Source organism: Oryctolagus cuniculus, chromosome 6, assembly GCF_051225735.1.
Source record: "Oryctolagus cuniculus isolate XC-2025 breed Fujian yellow rabbit chromosome 6, ASM5122573v1, whole genome shotgun sequence".
Classification (NCBI taxonomy): domain Eukaryota; kingdom Metazoa; phylum Chordata; class Mammalia; order Lagomorpha; family Leporidae; genus Oryctolagus; species Oryctolagus cuniculus.
Genome location: NC_142872.1, coordinates 100,526,518 through 100,544,918, shown reverse-complemented (window position 1 = coordinate 100,544,918; position 18,401 = coordinate 100,526,518). Strand labels below are relative to the sequence as shown.

At 38.8% G+C, this 18,401-nt stretch overlaps 1 protein-coding gene across 3 annotated transcripts in view; it reads right to left on the bottom strand.

Moving 5' to 3' along the window:
* GDAP1 (ganglioside induced differentiation associated protein 1) overlaps positions 1 to 18,401 on the bottom strand; it is a 70,091-nt gene that overhangs the window by 17,500 nt on the left and 34,190 nt on the right. Inside the window, exons 1-2 of one of the 3 annotated variants that reach the window (XM_070075240.2) lie at positions 7,740 to 8,412; positions 7,042 to 7,089 (exon numbers count right to left, since the gene is read on the bottom strand). The exons of 1 other annotated variant lie outside the window; for it this stretch is intronic. Coding sequence is in view for 1 of the 2 variants with exons in the window: in XM_002710643.6 (XP_002710689.1) it covers positions 6,897 to 7,089; positions 7,740 to 7,856 (310 nt within the window). In the remaining variant the exon portion in view is untranslated. Of the gene's footprint in view, positions 1 to 6,896; positions 7,090 to 7,739; positions 8,413 to 18,401 lie in introns of those variants that run through there. One more of the 3 variants, XM_002710643.6, reaches the window with a different exon arrangement.

Below are 18,401 nucleotides of genomic sequence, written 5' to 3'. Positions count from 1 at the left end.
TTTCCTCGTCTTTTCTTTGGTCTGACTGTATCCTTTCCTGTTCTCTGTCTTCTAAGTCCGATATTCTCTCTTCTGCTTCTCCCATTCTGTTTGTAAGGCTCTCTATTGTGTTTTTCATTTGATCTATTGAATTCTTCACTTCAGTCACTATCCCAGTTTCCTGTTGTACTAGTTGTTTCGTTTCATTTTGATTCCTCCTTAATATTTCATTTTCACGAGAGAGATTTTCTATCTTGTCCATTAAGGATTTCTGTAGTTCAAGAATTTGTTTTTGAGAACTTCTTAATGTTCTTATCAATTTTTTGAGATCTGCTTCTTGCATTTCTTCTATGTCATCATCCTCATAATCTTGAATTGGGGTGTCTTTTTCATTTGAGGGCTTCATGGTGACTTCCTTGTTTTTATTACCTTGGTTTTTGCGTTTGTTATTTGGCATATTGGAGATATTTGGTTTCTTCACTGTGGTGCTTTTTCTTGTTATACTATGACTCTAGATTAAGTGGACTTTCTGTTTTTGATGGAGCCTTAGGGCTTGAGATGGGTGTGGCCTGAGAGCTCTGTTTGGTGTGCCAAAGGTGACACTCCCAGGTTAGGCGTGGTAAACCTCTCTCTCTCTCTCTCCCTCTCTCTCTCTCTCTCTTTTTTTTTTTTGATTCAAAAGGGAAGTTATTCTGCACAGCTGAACGAAGTTGGAGGTAGTTAGCAGGCAAATGATATACCCACAGGAGCCAGAGATCAGAAGCTCTTTCCCAAGGACCACACAGGGAATCTGTTCAGCCCTTAGAGTGGGCTCAAATTCTCCTTCAGTCTCCCACTGGGTTGCCAAAGTTACGGAATTGTAGCGTCTCTGGAGAGTGCTCACGTGAATTCCGTGAGTTCTCTCCCCCACCGTCTCTTTTTTCACAGTCTCAGTTCAGTAGCACCATAAATTTACTAGGTCCTAATCTCCTGTTAATTCGCCCCACCCAGAGTCAGGTTTTACTGCTAGGCTCAGGGCCGGTGCAGACCTGAGGTCGCTCTGCTTATGACGTATGTCCAAGATGGCGCCTGCTCTTTGTCTTGCTCGCCCTTGAGAGGTGAGCGGAGAGAGAGAAACCCGTGTCCGTACCAGTCACCTTTTTTTTTTTTTCCCTCTCTCTCTCTTCCAGTTAGCTTGGTGAAGTCCCCCCCGCCCTGGGGGTTGTTCCCTCTAGTCTTCTCTCTCCGCTTGCCTGCCGGTGTCTCGGGTTATTGAGGTTCGGCTCACCTCGCGTTCCAGCGCTGGTGTCTTGAGTCTGCCGCTGGTGTCCCGAACTGTGGGCTCCCACGCTCTCCACGCAGGTCTGCTCCCCTTCCAGCGCCGATGTGTGGACTCGGAGCCCTGGACGTCCCAAGTCTCCCCGCTGTTGCACTCTCCTTCGAGCACTTGCGCGCAGACCCTGCAGCTTGCACAACTCAGTCCCGCGGCTCGGCTTCCGCGGCTCAGTCCCGCGGTTCGGTCCTGCGGCTCGGCTTTCGCGCGCGGTGGGCGACCTTGTTCTCCGAGTAGGTCCTCCGATTCACGCCCACTGGATCCAGAAGAGTTTTGTCTGCAATATTTTCCTGGTTCTTTTTTCTGAGGCTACCGTAACTCCCCTTTTATTAAACTAAATTTTCCCGGACTATCGGTGTGCGCCCTCACTATTCCGCCATCTTGGCTCCGCCCCCGGGAGTGTCTATATATTTAATATCTAATAGCCAAATTAAATTTAGGTCAAAAGGACACAAATAGTACAAGAAATAGCTAGAGTTAAAAATCCATATTTGGGGCTAGTGTAGTACAAGTTAAGCTACTGCTTGTGATGTTGGCATCCATTTGGAAGAGTTAGTTCAAATCCCAGCTGCCCTACTTCCAATCCAGCTCCCTGCTAATGCACCCAAGAAAGTAGTGAAGATGGCCCAAGTGCTTGAGCCCCTGCCAATCTTGTGGCAGACCTGGATGGAGTTTTGGGCTCCTGGCTTCCGCCAGGATAAGTCCTGGCTATTGCAGGCATCTGGGAAGTGAACTAGCAAATGGAAGATCTATCTCTCTCCCTCTCCCTCTCCTTCCCCCCCTTTTCTCCCTCCCCCTCCCTCTCATTTCTCTCCCTCTCTCTTACTTTGTCAATATGCCTTTCAAATAAATAAATAATTCTTGTTTTATAAAATCTATGAACTCACATCCACAGTCCCTGAGTCTCTTTACTGTCATACATCATCTAGCTTAACTAATTGCTTGCTATTATAACTATTCTTCACTACATGCCCACATTGAAAAAGGTACCATATGTATGAAATTTTCTATAAAACTCAGTAGTAATATTAACAATATATTAAGGACAAGTTTGGAATTATTATCAAGTTTATAGAAAATTATCTTTGAAGGGATAGCCTGTGGCGTAATCAGTAAAGTCACCACCTACAACACTTGCATTCCATAAGGGTAGCAATTTGAGTCCTGGCTGCTCCACTTCCAATCCATCTCCTTGCTAAGGTGTCTGGGAAAGCAACAAAAGATGGCCCAAGTACTTGGGCCCCTGCAACCACGTGGAAGAATGGATGAAGCTCCTGGCTCCTGGCTTCAGTCTGGCCCAACCATGGCCATTTTTGTCATTTGGAGAGTAAACAAACAGATAGAAGATATTTCTCTTCCTCTCCCTCTCCCTCTCCCTCTCCCTCTCCCTCTCCCTCTCCCTCTCCTCCCTCTCCCTCTCTCTCTCTCTCACTCTCCTCCCCTGCCCCTCCCTCTCCCATCCTCCCAACCTCTCTCCCCTCTCTCCACACTCTGCCTTTCAAATAAATAAAACAAACCCTTAAAACAAAAAAAAATGAAAATTATCTTTGAGGATTAATAAGCTTCTGAAGATTTTGTATCTTTAAAATATTCTAGGACCCTGCATTAAATTAATACACAATAAATGGTTACTGAAAGAGTGAATGAAGCAAGAACTCTCTTCTAGCCTTAGTAGAGCAACTATAATTGAGCACTTCTAAATTCCTTGTAAATATCAATAATGTCTACACCATTCTTTCAAAGACTGCTTTCAAAGAAGCAACATAGTCATTCTCCAACTTATTCAATATTTCAGGCTAAAACTTCAAAAAGATTGCCCTGGCTACCAAAATCCCTCCTCTCCTACCCCTACCTACCAGTTTTTTAATGGATTATCCCGAAAGTACAAGGATATAGCTGTTAATACCCAGAAGGGCTAAGAAAAGACCCCAGATCACAAACGATCATTTTTCATATAATTCTGAGCTGAAAGAATAAGGGATAGCAAATAACAGTGACAGACAGACCAAGTCACTACATCCTGAACGTTAGATGACTGGCTACACTGAAAAGTCTCTGCTAATAACCATAGGCAGCCATACACTTCAGGAAACCCATGCACTTGTCATTTGAACTTGTCAACAGTCCTCAAAATTCTGTCCATAACTGGAGAAAATGCCGTGTTCCAACCAGCTCAGAATGTGAAGGGTTACCACTCACCTGGTTCTAGACAGAATCAATACTTTTAAAATAACCTGATATCACATCAGCATTTTAGTTAGTTATTATCAACCAGGCCCCTCCATCCTTCCTTAATCCAACTAATTTTTTAAAAGAAAGTTAACATATTATCTTTAGCTTTCTTGAACTTTATTTTAGTCTCCCATTTTTTGTATTGTTCTATGACAAACATTTCGTAAGGTAGTCGCCATTCTAACTATCCCTGCTTTTCTGTCATTCACAAATGTAATAATATTTCTTCTCTCTCTTGATTCAAGTCATATATACAATTGATAAGCTCAAGGCAAGGAAATAGAAGGCTACAAAGAACACTACAAGATACCCCCATCTGGATTGCCATCTATTTCAACCATTCTTTCATTTTAATCATTCCAAAGTGTTTATGAAGCACCTATTTAAGGAACATTCAGTTTACACAGCCTTGGGGATAGTTTTTAGTAAGAGAGACACTGCCTCTGATCTCATAGTATGTAAAATTATCTATAAGTAATTCAAGTATTTAAAATATAGTATGATAAAAAATTATTATACGTAAAATGAGTGTAGCTCAAGGAGCAACCTGGCATAAGAACCCCACAAATGAATATTCTTCAATATGATAGTTTATTCATCTACAAGTGTGATTATCACTTAACCATTTCTGCCTTTATTCCATAAAGTATCATGTAATCTCAAATGCTCTATTTACAGTAGTACACACTGTATGTACAGTTGTGCCTGGAAGATTTTTAAAGAGTTACTGACACTCTATTCCTTTTTACTAAAATATTCAAAAATTTAAAATATAAACTTAAAAGCCTTTTGACAACCCATTCCAGAACTCTGCCAGATTTAAAGACAGTAATTTACAGCAGTGCTTTAAAGCTTATACAGTAATTTATGACAATATCCTCAAGCTTTAATGTGCATATGAATCACCCAAGGGCTTCTTACAGTGATGATTCTAATTTGCCAGATCTACAGTGAGATCTCGGAGTGCACTTCTAACAAGCTCTCAGGAAATGCCAGTGCTGCCAGAGGATGGAACACACTTGAAGAGCAAGGATTGGTAGAATTCACCTTTCCTCCTCTTTGACCATTGGGATGACTTTTTCCTATTGGTCAGTCTCTTGTCTGCCTCTTTTCCTAGTTCCCACGTGTTCTTCAGATTAAAATATCTTAATAGTAACTGTGATAACATTTATTTTTCTTTTATTTATTTCAGTGCTCTGAGACAAGCTTCTTCTTAACCATAGACTGAACTAGTCTTGATTCATATAACTATTATTCTTTTGCTGTCTTCAAATCCACAACAAATTTGAGATTCCTTAATCCTTATCACTTCTTAATCCTTTCCAATAAGAGTTACTATTCTCATGGGGAAAACAATAGTGTGAAATAATTTATTTTTTTCTCTACAACTGATAGAACTTACATTGCCTCACCCAAAAATCAAATAGAGGAACTGAGTCAAGAAAGAATTCAAGTTACTGGCAGCATCAAACTATAAAAGTCAGGACTCTTGATTGCCTACTTATAACTGTAGCTTAACCAGAATTAAAAGTTTGCAGCTTCTGTATTTCTATCCTGTCAGTCAGCTCAGAAAACCTTCTCCTCTAATTCAATAAATAATAATGCAAAAACAGTTTACTACTTCCCTTGGTTATTTAAATATAACTCAGCAGAACTCAATGTGTTTCCATTTTCTTGTTATTATACAGTAAAATCATAAGGGAGAGTCTTAAGAAAAATTTTAAGGAAATGTAGTATGCAATATTAACATAATATGTAAATAACATAATATAGTGTTAAGAAAATAATATCTAACAGTAACATTACTTTATTAAAAAGTGTTATATTTTATATCACAGAATTTCTTAGAGGAAACCAGTATAAGGAAGAGAAAGGAGAAGGTACAGAAGAAGAGGGGAATGATGATAATAGTAGTAGTTGCTGACCAACCAATGATATCAAGAGATTTAAGTATGACTTTCAATTTATTATGCATACCTTTTAAAAGTTTTTGATCATTTAAAATTAAAACCTTACACAATTATTTTGTCTTATCACATTATAATCACTTTTTCCAAGAAATACAAATTATTATTAACAGACTTATCCATTTCCAAAAAGCTCAAGATTGAGAAAAAGTGCCTTAAATCAATTTAGCCACTAATTTTCAAGACAGTTCTTAGCATATAAATTTATAAGGGTTAGCAAGAAATTATGAAGAAGTAGTTCACTAAGCCTTTCACTTAAACCAAGGCCACCTTTCATTAAAACCTACAATCGGAATCTAGAATCCTAGACAACTTACACTTGAATTAACAAGGGCATAGTCCTCTTGACTATCCCCAGATACAACAAATGTAGCCCACTGCTGATCCAACCCTCCACTCCATTTAGGTCTTATAACCACTTTCCTTCTAAGACATTTTTTGACCTGGTCATTTCTTCCAAGCATCCTATAATTTAGGGTTAGATTCTGGTTTCATCCTACACATCAACATAAGTAGTGACAGATAAAAAGTAGCTGGATCTCATGCAGTTTCTTCTTTAGAGGAGTACTCAGCTAAAATCTAGGAGCCCCTGTCTGCTCTCAGCTGAGTCAATGATCAGCTATGTAATCTTGGGCAATGCACTAAAGCTACAGTTCACCTCAAAGGGTTGTTATCACGAAAAGTGAAACACAGTGTAGGAGATAGCATAATATGAAGGCTTAGGACGCTACCATAAAATGGCAATTCAAGGGCAACCTTTTTTCTCTTTCCTCAGATACAAAATGGGAATAATTAGTCTACCATGTTGTCTTAGCATGGGTTCTTTTGAAGGCTGAATAGAACAGAAATTCCAAAATGCTTGACACATAAGCTGTCAATAAATGATAATTAATTAAAACGCACTATACAAATTTAAACCCTATAATTCCCCAGAAAAGATACATAAATCAAACTAAAAAGAATAGGGGCAAAGAACTCAAAATAGACTAACATATATCTTCCTTGTCTAAGATTTAATCTTCCTTTTTCTTCTTATTTTGGGGATGAAACCATTTGACAGATTATAATAAATTTCATAATGTACATTTAGAACCAATATTATATATTTTGTTTTAAGGCTCACAAATCACACCACCAACTATACAGCTGTGGGGGTTTTTGCAAGTGAACTTAAAAAGAATATCTCAACATTAACATTCACAGTTCACATGAAATCCTCTTAAATGGAATTATGCTAGTTTATTTTATTGACTTATTTTATATTTGTGTGCTTATGGAAATGGAAAAGGTTTTCAATCACTAAAACATAATTATGAGAGAAAGACAGAGAGAGAGAGAGAGAGAGAGAGAGAAAGGGAACACATATTTGTGTAAATCCAAAAAATCACAAATAGCCTTAACATTACCATCCAGGAAAGTCTGTTCAAGATAATCAATGATCTGAGTGGCCTCACAAATTATGTTTTCCCCGTGGATAAGGACAGGCACTTCTCCAGTTGAGTTCAAACGCATAAACCAAGGCTCATTGTGCTCACTCAGGGGCAGACTTACATCATGTTCCTCGCACTTCAATGCCTTTTCAGCAATTACCAAGCGCACCTGGAAGAGTTCACACCGGTTACTACAAGCACACCAACTTTCCATTAAATGACTTGCCTGGATACCGCTACACAGCCTTTTGGACTCCCCTAAGTACTCTTTTTAATGCCTCCTCTTCCTGGAAGGAATAAGGAGATATATGCTAGCGTCTTACTCTTCTAAATTAGAGAAGAAACCAAAATAAGGAATGAAAAGTATTTCAACTGCATTATACAGTCACCCTCCCTACCACCATTACTTTCTTAGAATCCTAATTATGTCTCCCAGGAAATGAACCTGGAAAACAAGTACATTAGGCCTTGTTGAAGAGCGCGAATGCGACCAAGAAAGAGTTAAGGAAGGAAGCACTGATTATGCACTTGCTCCAAGGTGCTGGCCTGGGCCTCACTGTTCAGGGCCCAGCAGGCAAGGCCGCCAGGGATGCTTTCTGCCGCATGTCACCAGTAGCGATGCCTGGATCATAGCCTGTCCATCTCACACTGTCACCGCTCCCCATCAAGGCGCACCCCTGTCCAGGAGCGAGGGAGGACCCGCCCCGTCCACGCAGCAGGCCAGAATCTGGGTGCCCAGGCTTGCGGACCTGGGACCCAGAGGGAGCTGTCCGGGTGCTGAAACCCGATCTGCGCCACGCTAGCAGCTGAGATCTTTACCTTTTGAGAGCTGAAGGAATGCGTCCAGTGGTACAGAATGAGCTTAACCTCCGCTTCGGGCTTGCCCTCCGCCAGCAAGGGCGCGCCCCCTCTCTGCTCGTCCTGTCGCCGAGCCATTTCTGGGTGCAGAGCGCTGCCTGGCCTGCTTGTCCGCCCTGCACGTCTCCCTCCCACGCCAGGCCGCAAAGCGTCTGTGGGTTTTCCGCAACGCCTCCGGGGGCCCGCAGGACTAGGGAGGGTGGACGAACGGGCTGATGGGAAGTGTAGTTTAGCAGGGGAGAGCTGCGGGGCGCATCTGCGAAGACTAGGAGTCTGCTTGCCCAAAGGCCTTAGGGAATGGAAGTCAGCCTGAAGGCGAGCTTGGAGGGCTGTGGCGGAGAGGGGGGCGGAGGTATGCAAAATATGAGTCTCTGGTTCTTAAAGTGACAAACGAAAAATGGTAATAGCAAATTATCCATCAATTTTGTAAGTTGCTTAGGTCTGAATGTATCTATTTTCCGGGATATTTAAGGCTCCTCTTGGAGTCTGCCCTTTGGTAGAAAGTTCAGGACAAAGCAACAGGTGAAGACTATGTGAGTTTTCGTTAGAAGATGAGTTTTTTCTCACAAACACCTAATAAAACAAATGGTAATGTAAGATAGTCTCATTGGTAAATGCACAGCCATACTATTTGAATTCATGTCTCGGCTTTTCCATTTCTCCATGTTTTTAAATAAACTTACATTTGAATTCCATTTTTGTTTCTATTGTTTTTATTTAGATACTTTATTTATTTGAGAAGCAGAGAGAGAGAGCACCTACAATCTGTGGTTCAATACACAAAACAGCATGGCTGGATCAGACTGAAACCAGAGGTGGGAACAAAATCCAGGTCTCCTATGTGGATTGCAGGGACCCCACCACTGGAGCCGTCACCTGCCTCCCAGAATATACATTACTAGGAAGCTAGAATTGGGAACCAGCCAGGACTTGAACCCAGGCTCTCAAACACATGCCATATTTCTCCAATTTTAAAGTGGAGATGATAATTTTCATTCCCCTTAGATGTTTTTGGTGAAAACTGAACAAGCAATAAAATGTTAGACTCTCAAAACAGCCTGTCATCTTGTAAATATTATTCATGGGTTCAGTGCCTTATAAACATTATAGCCAATATCAGAACTTTAATTTTATACTACTCTGGCTTTTGCTATATACCTATCAAAATTTGACATATCAGTAAATGGATAAAGTTTCTCTTTCAGTAAACATGTATAAATATGACAAAGAAACAAATGCTTGTGTAACTCATTCAGCAAATACTTATTGAGCAGTTACTGTACTCCAGGCAAAAATGTGTAAGACTTCATATTATCCAATTTTGTGTTACTACAACCAAATACATAAGGCAACTAACTCAAAAAAAAGAAAGGCTTGGGGCTGGTATTGTGGTATAACGAGTTTAGCCGCTTCCTGAAACATCAGCATCACATATGGGTGCCGGTTTGAGTCCTGGCTGCTCTGCTTCCCATCCAGCTCCCTGCTAATACATCTGGGAAAGCAGTGGAATATGGCCCAAGTGCTTGGGCCCATGCAACCATGTGGGAGACTGGGAGAAAGCCCCTGCCTCCGGGCTTCAGCCTGGTGCAGCTCCAGGTGTTGTGGCCCAGTTGGAGTGAACCAGAAGATGGAAATCTCTGTCTCCCCCTCCCTCCCTCTCTCTCTTTTATTTCAAATAAATAAATAACTCTTAAAAAAAGAGAAATAGAAAAGGTTTACATCACTCACAGCTTTGGAAATTCCAGTCCATGACTCGGTGGTCGTATTGGTTTGGCCTCTGTTGGGAATGTCAGAAGGGTAATGGCAGGAGCACATGTTGGGGTAAGTGGCCACATTTTGAGCTAGCAAAAGAGAAAGATAGGGTAGGGCCAAATTCAGGCTTTTGTGAGAATCTTCTTAAAAAATTAGCTTTCTAAGTCAAGTCTCCAGTGACCTAAGGACCTCCCAGGTGGCCCCATCTCCTACATGCTCTCCATGGTACTGCTGCCTGGAGACCAAGTCTCTACCATGTGGGCCCTTGGGGGATGTTCAACATCTAAGTCACAGCAGACTTCATGCTGCTACCCATGACATAAGTCTGATGGTGATGACAAAGTTAACTGATAAGCACAGTATAGATGAGAACTATCTCATGGTGTAAACACAGGATGCTTTGAGAAAAGAGGCAGGCAGCCAACCCAGGTCAAAAAAGGGTCCCTGGAGAGACAGTCTCGTTCCTTTCCATGACAGCACTTCATTTGTTGTTCTCTATAACTCTTGTAAAAGTTTTAGAGATTTTATAATGTTTACTTACATCATTAATTCAAATGCTGCAACAAAAGTGATCTTTTCAATTCTGGGAATTTTTTTTTTCAATAATTTCACTCTTAAGAATACCAGGGAGAGAGCAAAACTGAAATCAGTGAAAGTGGAGTTTAAATTCTAGCTCTATCCCTACCTGACCTCTTGTCATCGTTTATTTCACCAAGTGTAAAATACAGATTTGTAGAAAAACATGCCTACCCAGAATGAGGTGAGAATTCAGTGACAGAAAATATGTAAAATACCTAGGGCATTGCATGGAATGTAGTTGTTGATAAAAAAAAAAATTGTAAAAATCTCCTCCACTAGGATTAAGAGGACATGACATTTCACTTGACATTTTTAATTCTCAAAATCCTTGCAACTACCTATATTATCTTTCCTATTCCTCTTCAGAAAAAAACATTTTTTTAATTCTCCAACTCCACATTCCAGTGTATACTACAGAAATCCTTTCTCGTTAATTTACAAGTTGCCTCGGTGTTTGAATAAATTCAACACTTTTGGCAGGTTATCTCATACTTACAGCTAAGAGTGCTAACAATAAAATCTATTCCATCGAACACTCAGCACTTTCTCTGTCCCACCTTGCCAGCCACAAAGCCAAGTTAACACTGAGTGAACTGAGTGCAGTGTTCATGGTTAGGACTAATTATTCATGCATGTCATTGATGTGTAAACATGTACAGAGCTTCTGAAGGGAAGTTTATCACTGTGCATCAAAATCCTTGAAAATATATATGACCTTCTAACCTGGAAAGTCCCCTCTATCTGAAATTTAACCAAGAAAATAATTGGCAAATTCTGATAGTGCTCAAAATCTATTTCCCCCTTCTTTTATGACATTAAAAATTTTACCTGAACACTTGACTGCTTAAGGATAAAGACTGCATTTTCCAGGCTCCATTGCAGCTAAACGTGATTTTGTGGTTTTTATTCTGATGAATGAGATGTCACATGTGCCACAGGCAAGTTCTGGGAATCTCCCTTAAAGACACAGTCAGCCATATGCTTCTCCATCCTGTTCCCAGGAGTAGAAATGTTCATTTGGACCATAAGGAATGGGCTGCACCCATGATAGATGAGCCAAAGGTGGGAGTAGGGGGAGTGAGCCTCTAAAGACATTGGGGTTGGGCTGGCACTGTGGTATAGCAGGTTAAGCCTCCACCTGCAATGACAGCGTCCCATATGGATGCTGGTTCGAGACCTAGCTGTTCCATTTCCAATCCAGCTCCCTACTAATGCACCTTGGAAAGTAGCAGAAGATGGCCCAAGTGCTTGGGTCCCTGCACCCACATGGGAGACCTGCAAGAAGCTCCTGGCTTCAATCTGGCCCAGCCCTGGCCATTGTAGCCATTTGGGAGTGAACCAATGGATGGAAGATTCTGTTTCTCTCCCCTCTGTCTGAAAGTGCCTTTCAAATAAACAAAATACAAATATTTCAAAAAAAAGACATTGGGGTGTAGAACTCACTGTACAAAGCCCCAAACTTTTTCTTAAAGGAGAAATAAGAAATCTTGTTTAAGGCATTGTTTGTTGCTCTCTTAATATGTTTTTTTAAATTTAATTTTATTGTTACCTTAGACATAAAAATTGTACATTTTTATGAGGTGTCATGAGATGCATATATGTGTGTGTGTGTGTGTATAAATATAAAATGTCTGAATAATATCCAATCAGATTAAACATGTCTCCAGGGGCCAGCACTGTGGTGCTGTGGGCTAGGCCTCCACCTGTGATGCCAGCATCCCATGTGGGCATCAGTTCATGTTCCAGCTGCTCCTCTTCTGATATAACTCTCTGCTATAGCCTGGGAAGGCAGTGCAGGATGTCCCAGGTGCTTGGGCCCCTGCAACCACATGGGGGACCCAAAGAAGGCTCCTAGTTCTTGGCTTCAGATTGGCCCAACTCCAGCCATTGTGGATATTTGAGGAGTAAATCAGCAGATGGAAGACCTTTCTATCTCCCCCTCTCTGTCTGTAGCTCTCCCTCTCAAATAAATAAGTTAAAAATCTTCTTTTTTAAAAATCACCTACATTTAATATTTATAGTAAAAACATTCAAAATCATTTCTTCTAGGTTTTTGAGAAAAATACAATATATAGCATTATATACAATAATGTTATACAATTATAAACAATAATACTATATACAATACAGCATTATCTACAGTCCTCCTACTGTGCAATAGAACACCAGAACTTCTAATTTCTATCTAGCTATAACTTAGTACCTTTTAATCTCCCCCCATCTCCCACTTCTGCCCACATTCCCCAGCCTCTTGTAACCACCATTCAACTCTTAATGTCTATGTTGTCAACTTTTATATTCCACATATGAGTGAGACCACACAATACTTCTCTATGCTTAGCTTATTTCCCTTAACATAATGATGTCAAGTTCCATCCTTGAGCTGTAGCAAATGACAAGAGTTCATCCTTTTTATGGCAGAATAGTATAGAATTTTCTTTATCCACTCATCAGTTGATGGACGTTTATGTTGTTGCCATTTCTTGGCTATTATAAATAGTGTGGCAGTAAACATGGGAGTGCTGCGTCAACGTCTCTTCAACAAACTGATTTCAATTCCCTTGGATATATATCCAGTTGTGGGGTTTCTTGATCATTCGGTGGTTCTTTTGTTTTGATTTATTTGCAAAACTCATCTTCCACAATGGTTGTACTGATTTATAGTCTCACCAACAGGGTACAATTGTTCTGTTTTCTCCACATCCATACCAGCACTTGGTATCTTTTGTCTTATTTTTTTTAAGCAGTAAGAATCTTAGCCATATTTAATGAACAGATTACACTTGATATACCAGACAGGCATCTCAGGAAAGACCTGAAACCCAGTCTGTTCAGACTGGAGTTTTTATATTTAGGTATGGGCTGCCCATTTCTCCTCCCCACTCCTTCCCTGGGATATGGTTGGGTGGAAGGCTTCCTGGGAGTGGAATTCCTGAAATTCCTCCAAGAATTTTGTAATTGACATAATATCCCCTTGGTGTAGAGCAGAGAAGTTTCCCCTAAACAGCCCCTGGGAGAGTTTTGGACTCACCCAACAAGATTATTAAACAAAAGGCATAATTTAGAAATGTAACTTCTGGTCCTAATAACCTCCTTGGTACAGGATGTGGAAGATTCTCCTAAGCTGCCACCAGAGAGAGGGAACCCACCTAACAGAGTTATGAACAAAGGCAAGACTTTTAATGTTTGAATGCGAGTCTGCTTTCAAGGCCCACTTCTACATTTCTTCCCTCATTCAAACGCACAAAATTTCTCATGATTCTTCAACGTCACCCACACACAGGTTAATGTGCTCCCCTCAAGAGAAGTAACCCATAATCTTTTGGGGATGTCATGGGTAAAGATCTGTTTCTGTATTTTCTTCAAACTGGCATATGGATGAAGAAATGGTTACAAGAATTCTTCTCTTACTGTCTATTCTATGGTATTTGGAGGTGGCATGAAAAATAATTTTCTTCTGTGATCCAGAGGACTAGATACATCATCCAATGGGAGAGGCTGGAAGTCCTACCTCATGACTATCTGGAATTGGATAGCCTGTGTTTTATTAGAGACAAAAATAAAAGAGTGCATTAAGGACCCATGGTCCCAAGAGAAGCAGTAAGAGTATGGGAATCTATAGGGCCAAGGAGACGCAATGACCAGGATTTTCATGATCCAGTGCAGAAATTTCAATTCTATTTAGACTGATCCTGAGTTATCTGGCCTCATCCAAGAAATATTGAATATGATTTTGTGCATGTCCAGTTTGACCCAAAGAAAATATTGGGAATATCTTCTTGATAATTGTCAATATAACTGGAAAGACATAATATCTTATTGTGGTTTTGATCTACAGTTCCCTGAATAGTGATGTTTCACATTTTTTCATGTACCTGTTGACCATTTGTATGCTTACCCTTGAGAAATGTCTGCTTAAATCTATTATTCAATTTTAAATTATTTGGGTTTTTGCTATTGAGTTGTTTGGGTTCCTTGTATATTTTGGTTATTAATGCATTGTCAGTTGCATAATTTGTAAATATTTTCTGCCATTCTATAGGTTACCTTTTCACTTAACTGATCATTTACTTTGCTGTACAGAAGCAATTTAGAAATCCTATTCATCTATTTTGGCTTTTGTTTCCTGTACTTATGATCAAAATATCCTGGTTCATTCCATTCTAATGTCCTCAAGTGTCTCCCCTATGTTGTCTTCTAGTGGTTTCAGAGTTTCAGGTCTTACATTTAAGACTTTACTTCATTTTGAGTTGGTTTTTTTATATGATGAAAAATAGAGTGCTATTTTCATTCTTCTACATGTAGATATCCAGTTTCCCCAACACTGTTTAATAAAGACTATCCTTTTCCCAATGTCTATTCTTAACACCTTTGTCAAAGATCAGTTAGCTGTAGATGTGTGTGCTCAATTCTAGCATCTACATTCAGTTCCATGGCCAATATTTCTGGTTTTGTTCCAATGCCAAGCTATTTTCATCACTGTTATTTTGTAATATATTTTAACATCAGGTAGTGAAATGCCTGCTACTTTGTTCATTGGCTGCTTTTTTTTTGGTCACAAAGAAATTTTAGTAGTATTTTTTGTAGCTCTGTAAATAGTGTCATTGGCATTTTTATAGGGATTTCATTGAATCTGTAAAATCACTTTGGGTTATGTAGACTTTTTAATGATATTGATTCTTCAAATGCAAGAACATGGGATGTCTTCACATGTCTTATGTTCCCTTCAACTACTTTCATCGATATTTTATCATTTGCATTATAGAGATTTTTCACTTCTTTGGTTAAATTCATTTTTAGGTAATTTTTTGGAGCTATTGGAAATAGGATTGCTTTCTTGACTTCTTTTTCAGATAATTCACTATTGTTGGATAAAAATACTGTTCAGTTTTGCACAGTAACTTTGTATCCTGTAACTTTGCTGAATTCATCAGCTTTAATATTTTTGGTAGACTCTTGGATGTTTTCTACATATAAGATCATGTCATCAGCAAACAGTGACAGTTTGACTTCCTCCTTTTATATTTGGATGTCCTTTATTTCTTTCTCTTGCCTAATTCTTCTGGAAAATGAAAGTAGGAATATTTGTCTGGTTCCAGATTATCAGAAAGCTGCCAGCTTTCCCCCATTCAGTATCATGATAGCTGCTTGTTGTTATACGTGGGTGTTTTTTACCTTAAGGTACATTCATTCCATATGTAATTCATTCAAAGTTTTTATAATGAAGGGGTTTTGGATTTTATCAAATATCTTTTTTGCATCAACTGTAATGATCATGTGATTTTTACCCTTCATTCTGTTGACATAATGTATCATCTATACCAATTTGCTTAATTTTTTAAAGATTTCTTTTTCTTAATACTTCATCCCTTGTAGTATTTTTTGTTCTACTTAATACTATTGGTTGAACTCTTTAATTAACACACAATTATTCTTAGTCATTTAAATTTAACTGAAAAGTGATCCCTGTTAAATATGAATGGGAATAAGAGATGGAAGAGATGTACAGTTCAGCAAATGCTCACTCGGACTTACCCCAAATGCCAGAGTTAGAAATGTGCTAGGGGATTCCAATTCAATCCCATCAAGGTGCCATGTACCAATGTCATCCCACTAGTCAAAGTGATCAGTTTCAGTTCACAATTGATCATAATGACAGGATTAAGAGTCAAAGGGATCACATAAACAAGACTAGTGTCTGCTAATACTAACTGATAGAATTAAAAAAGATAGAACGATCCAATGTGGAAAGTGGGATACACAGCAGACTCATAGAATGGCAGATGTCCTAAACAGCACTCTGGCCTCAGAATCAGCCCTTAAGGCATTCGGATCTGGCTGAAGAGCACATGAGAGTATTTTAGGCATGGAAAGCCAAGACACTGTGGCAAAAAAAAAAAATTGACCTAAATGAAAGATCTCTGTGAGTGAGATCCCAGCGGAAAGAATAGGCCATCAAGGAAGGAGGTACCTTTCTCTGAAGGGAGGAGAGAAATTCCACTTTGACCATGTCCTTGTCTAAATAAGATCAGAGTTGGTGAACTCAAAAGGCTTCCATAGCCTTGGCAACTCATGACAAGAGCCTTGTGTGATTGCTGATGCCATAAACAAGAATGTCAATTGTTAAATCGATAACAGGAGTCACTGTGCACTTACTCCTCATGTAGGATCTCTGTCCTTAATGTGTTGTACAATGTGAATTAGTGGTATAACTAGTACTCAAACAGTACTTTATACTTTGTGTTTCTGTGTGGGTGCAAACTGTTGAAATCTTTATTTAGTATATACTAAATTAATCTTCTGTATATAAAGATAATTGAAAATGAATCTTGATGTGAATGGGATGGGAGAGAGTGTGGGAGATGGGATGGTTGCAGGTGGGAGGGAGGTTATGGTGGGAAAAAGCCACTGTATTCCAAAAGTTGTACTTATGAAATTTATATTTATTAAAGTTTAAAAAAAAAGATTTATTTTTCTTGAAAGGTAGAGAGAGAGCTTGAAAATAAGAAAGAGAGAGAGATATCTTCCATCTGCTTGTTCACTCCACAAATGGCCACAACAACCAGCACTTGGCTGGGCTGAATTCAGGAGCCAGGAGCTCTATATAGGGTATCCAACATGGTGACAGGAAATCAAGTACTTGAACCATCATCTGCTGCTTCCTAGTGCATGAGCAGGGAGCTGGATTCGAATAGGCCCTCCCTTATGGGTGCTAACATTTCAAGCAGCAGTTTAATCCATCTGGCCCTTCAACTTGCATATTTTAATGGTCCATTGCATGCCTGGGATAAATTCCAGTTGACTATAGTGAATAATATTTTAAATGTACTGTTGAACTCATTTTTTGGAATAATTTAAGAAGAATTGGCATTAATTGTTTTTTAAATGTTTGTGAGAATCCAGTCATTGAAGACATCTGGTCATTGGCCTCTCTTTGGTAGAAGACTTTTTATTACTGATTCAATCTCACAATTTTTTATGAGTCTATTTAGGTTTTTCCTGTCTTCATGATTCAATTTTGAAGTTGTATGTGTACAATAATTTTCTGTTTTGTCTAGGTTATCAAATTCATTGCTATATGATCTCTAATAATCCTTGTATTTCTGTAGTATCAATTGTAAAGTCTCTCTTTTCATCTTTGCTTTTATCTATTTGAATCTTTTGTCTGTTTTTTCTTAATTTATCTAGCTAAGGGACTGTTTTGTTCATCTTTTCAAAGAATCAGGTTTTTAATCCCTTTCGTTTATGCTCTGCATTTTATTATTTACTTTCTTCTACTAATTTTGGTTGATTTATTCTTGTTTTTTTTTTAATTCCTTAGTGTACAACAATAAATTGAGAACTTTCTATTTTCTGGTGCTATAAACTTTCCTCTTAGCACTGATTTTGCTCTAGCCCATGGTCTTTGACATGTTGTGTTTCCATTCTCACTCATTACAAGAAACTATTTTAATTTCTTTCTCTGGTGTGTCATTGATCCACCGGTTACTCATGAGTAAGTTGTTTAATTTCCATGTAATTATGTAGTTTCCAAATTTTTTGGGTTTTTTTGTTGTTATTGATTTCTAGCTTTACTGTGTTATGATAAGAAGAGATACTTGATAGGATTTTTAGCTTCCTGACACTTTTTTTGTGACCTACTATATGACGTGTCCTGAAGAACATTCCATCTGCTATAAAAAATAATGCATATTCTGAACTGTTGGATGGGATGTTCTGAAGACATATGTTAGGTTCAACTGATCTAGGATGCAATTTAACTCTATTGTTTCTTTGTTGATTTTCTGTCTAAATGATTTGCCCATTTCTGAAAGTGAAATATTAAAGTACTCTACTGTTATTATTTTGGAATTCGTCTCTCCCTTAAAGTCTATTAACATTTGCTCCATGTATTTTAGTGCTCCTATAATGGGTACACATTTTTTAGCATTTTCCTTTTTAAAATTTTTATTAATACAAAGAGAACATATTTCATATACTTCATAGGTACAGTTCTAAGAAGATCCATACTTTCCCCAATCTCTCCCTCCATAAATTCCCCTCCTTCCTTCCTTTCTTTTTTTCTTTAATTTGTACAAAAACATAATTTCAGTCTATTCCATAGTCACAGGCTTAATGCATCACTATTATATTCAGCAAGTAAAAGGTAGAAAGCCAGTAGTTTCACAGGAGTATAAATAAGGGTTAAAAACAGCAATCAAATCATAAGATGTCTATGTCATTACTATACTTTTTTGTATTCTACATTAACAACTACATGTCAGTGAAAATATATGGTATTTGTCTTTTGGG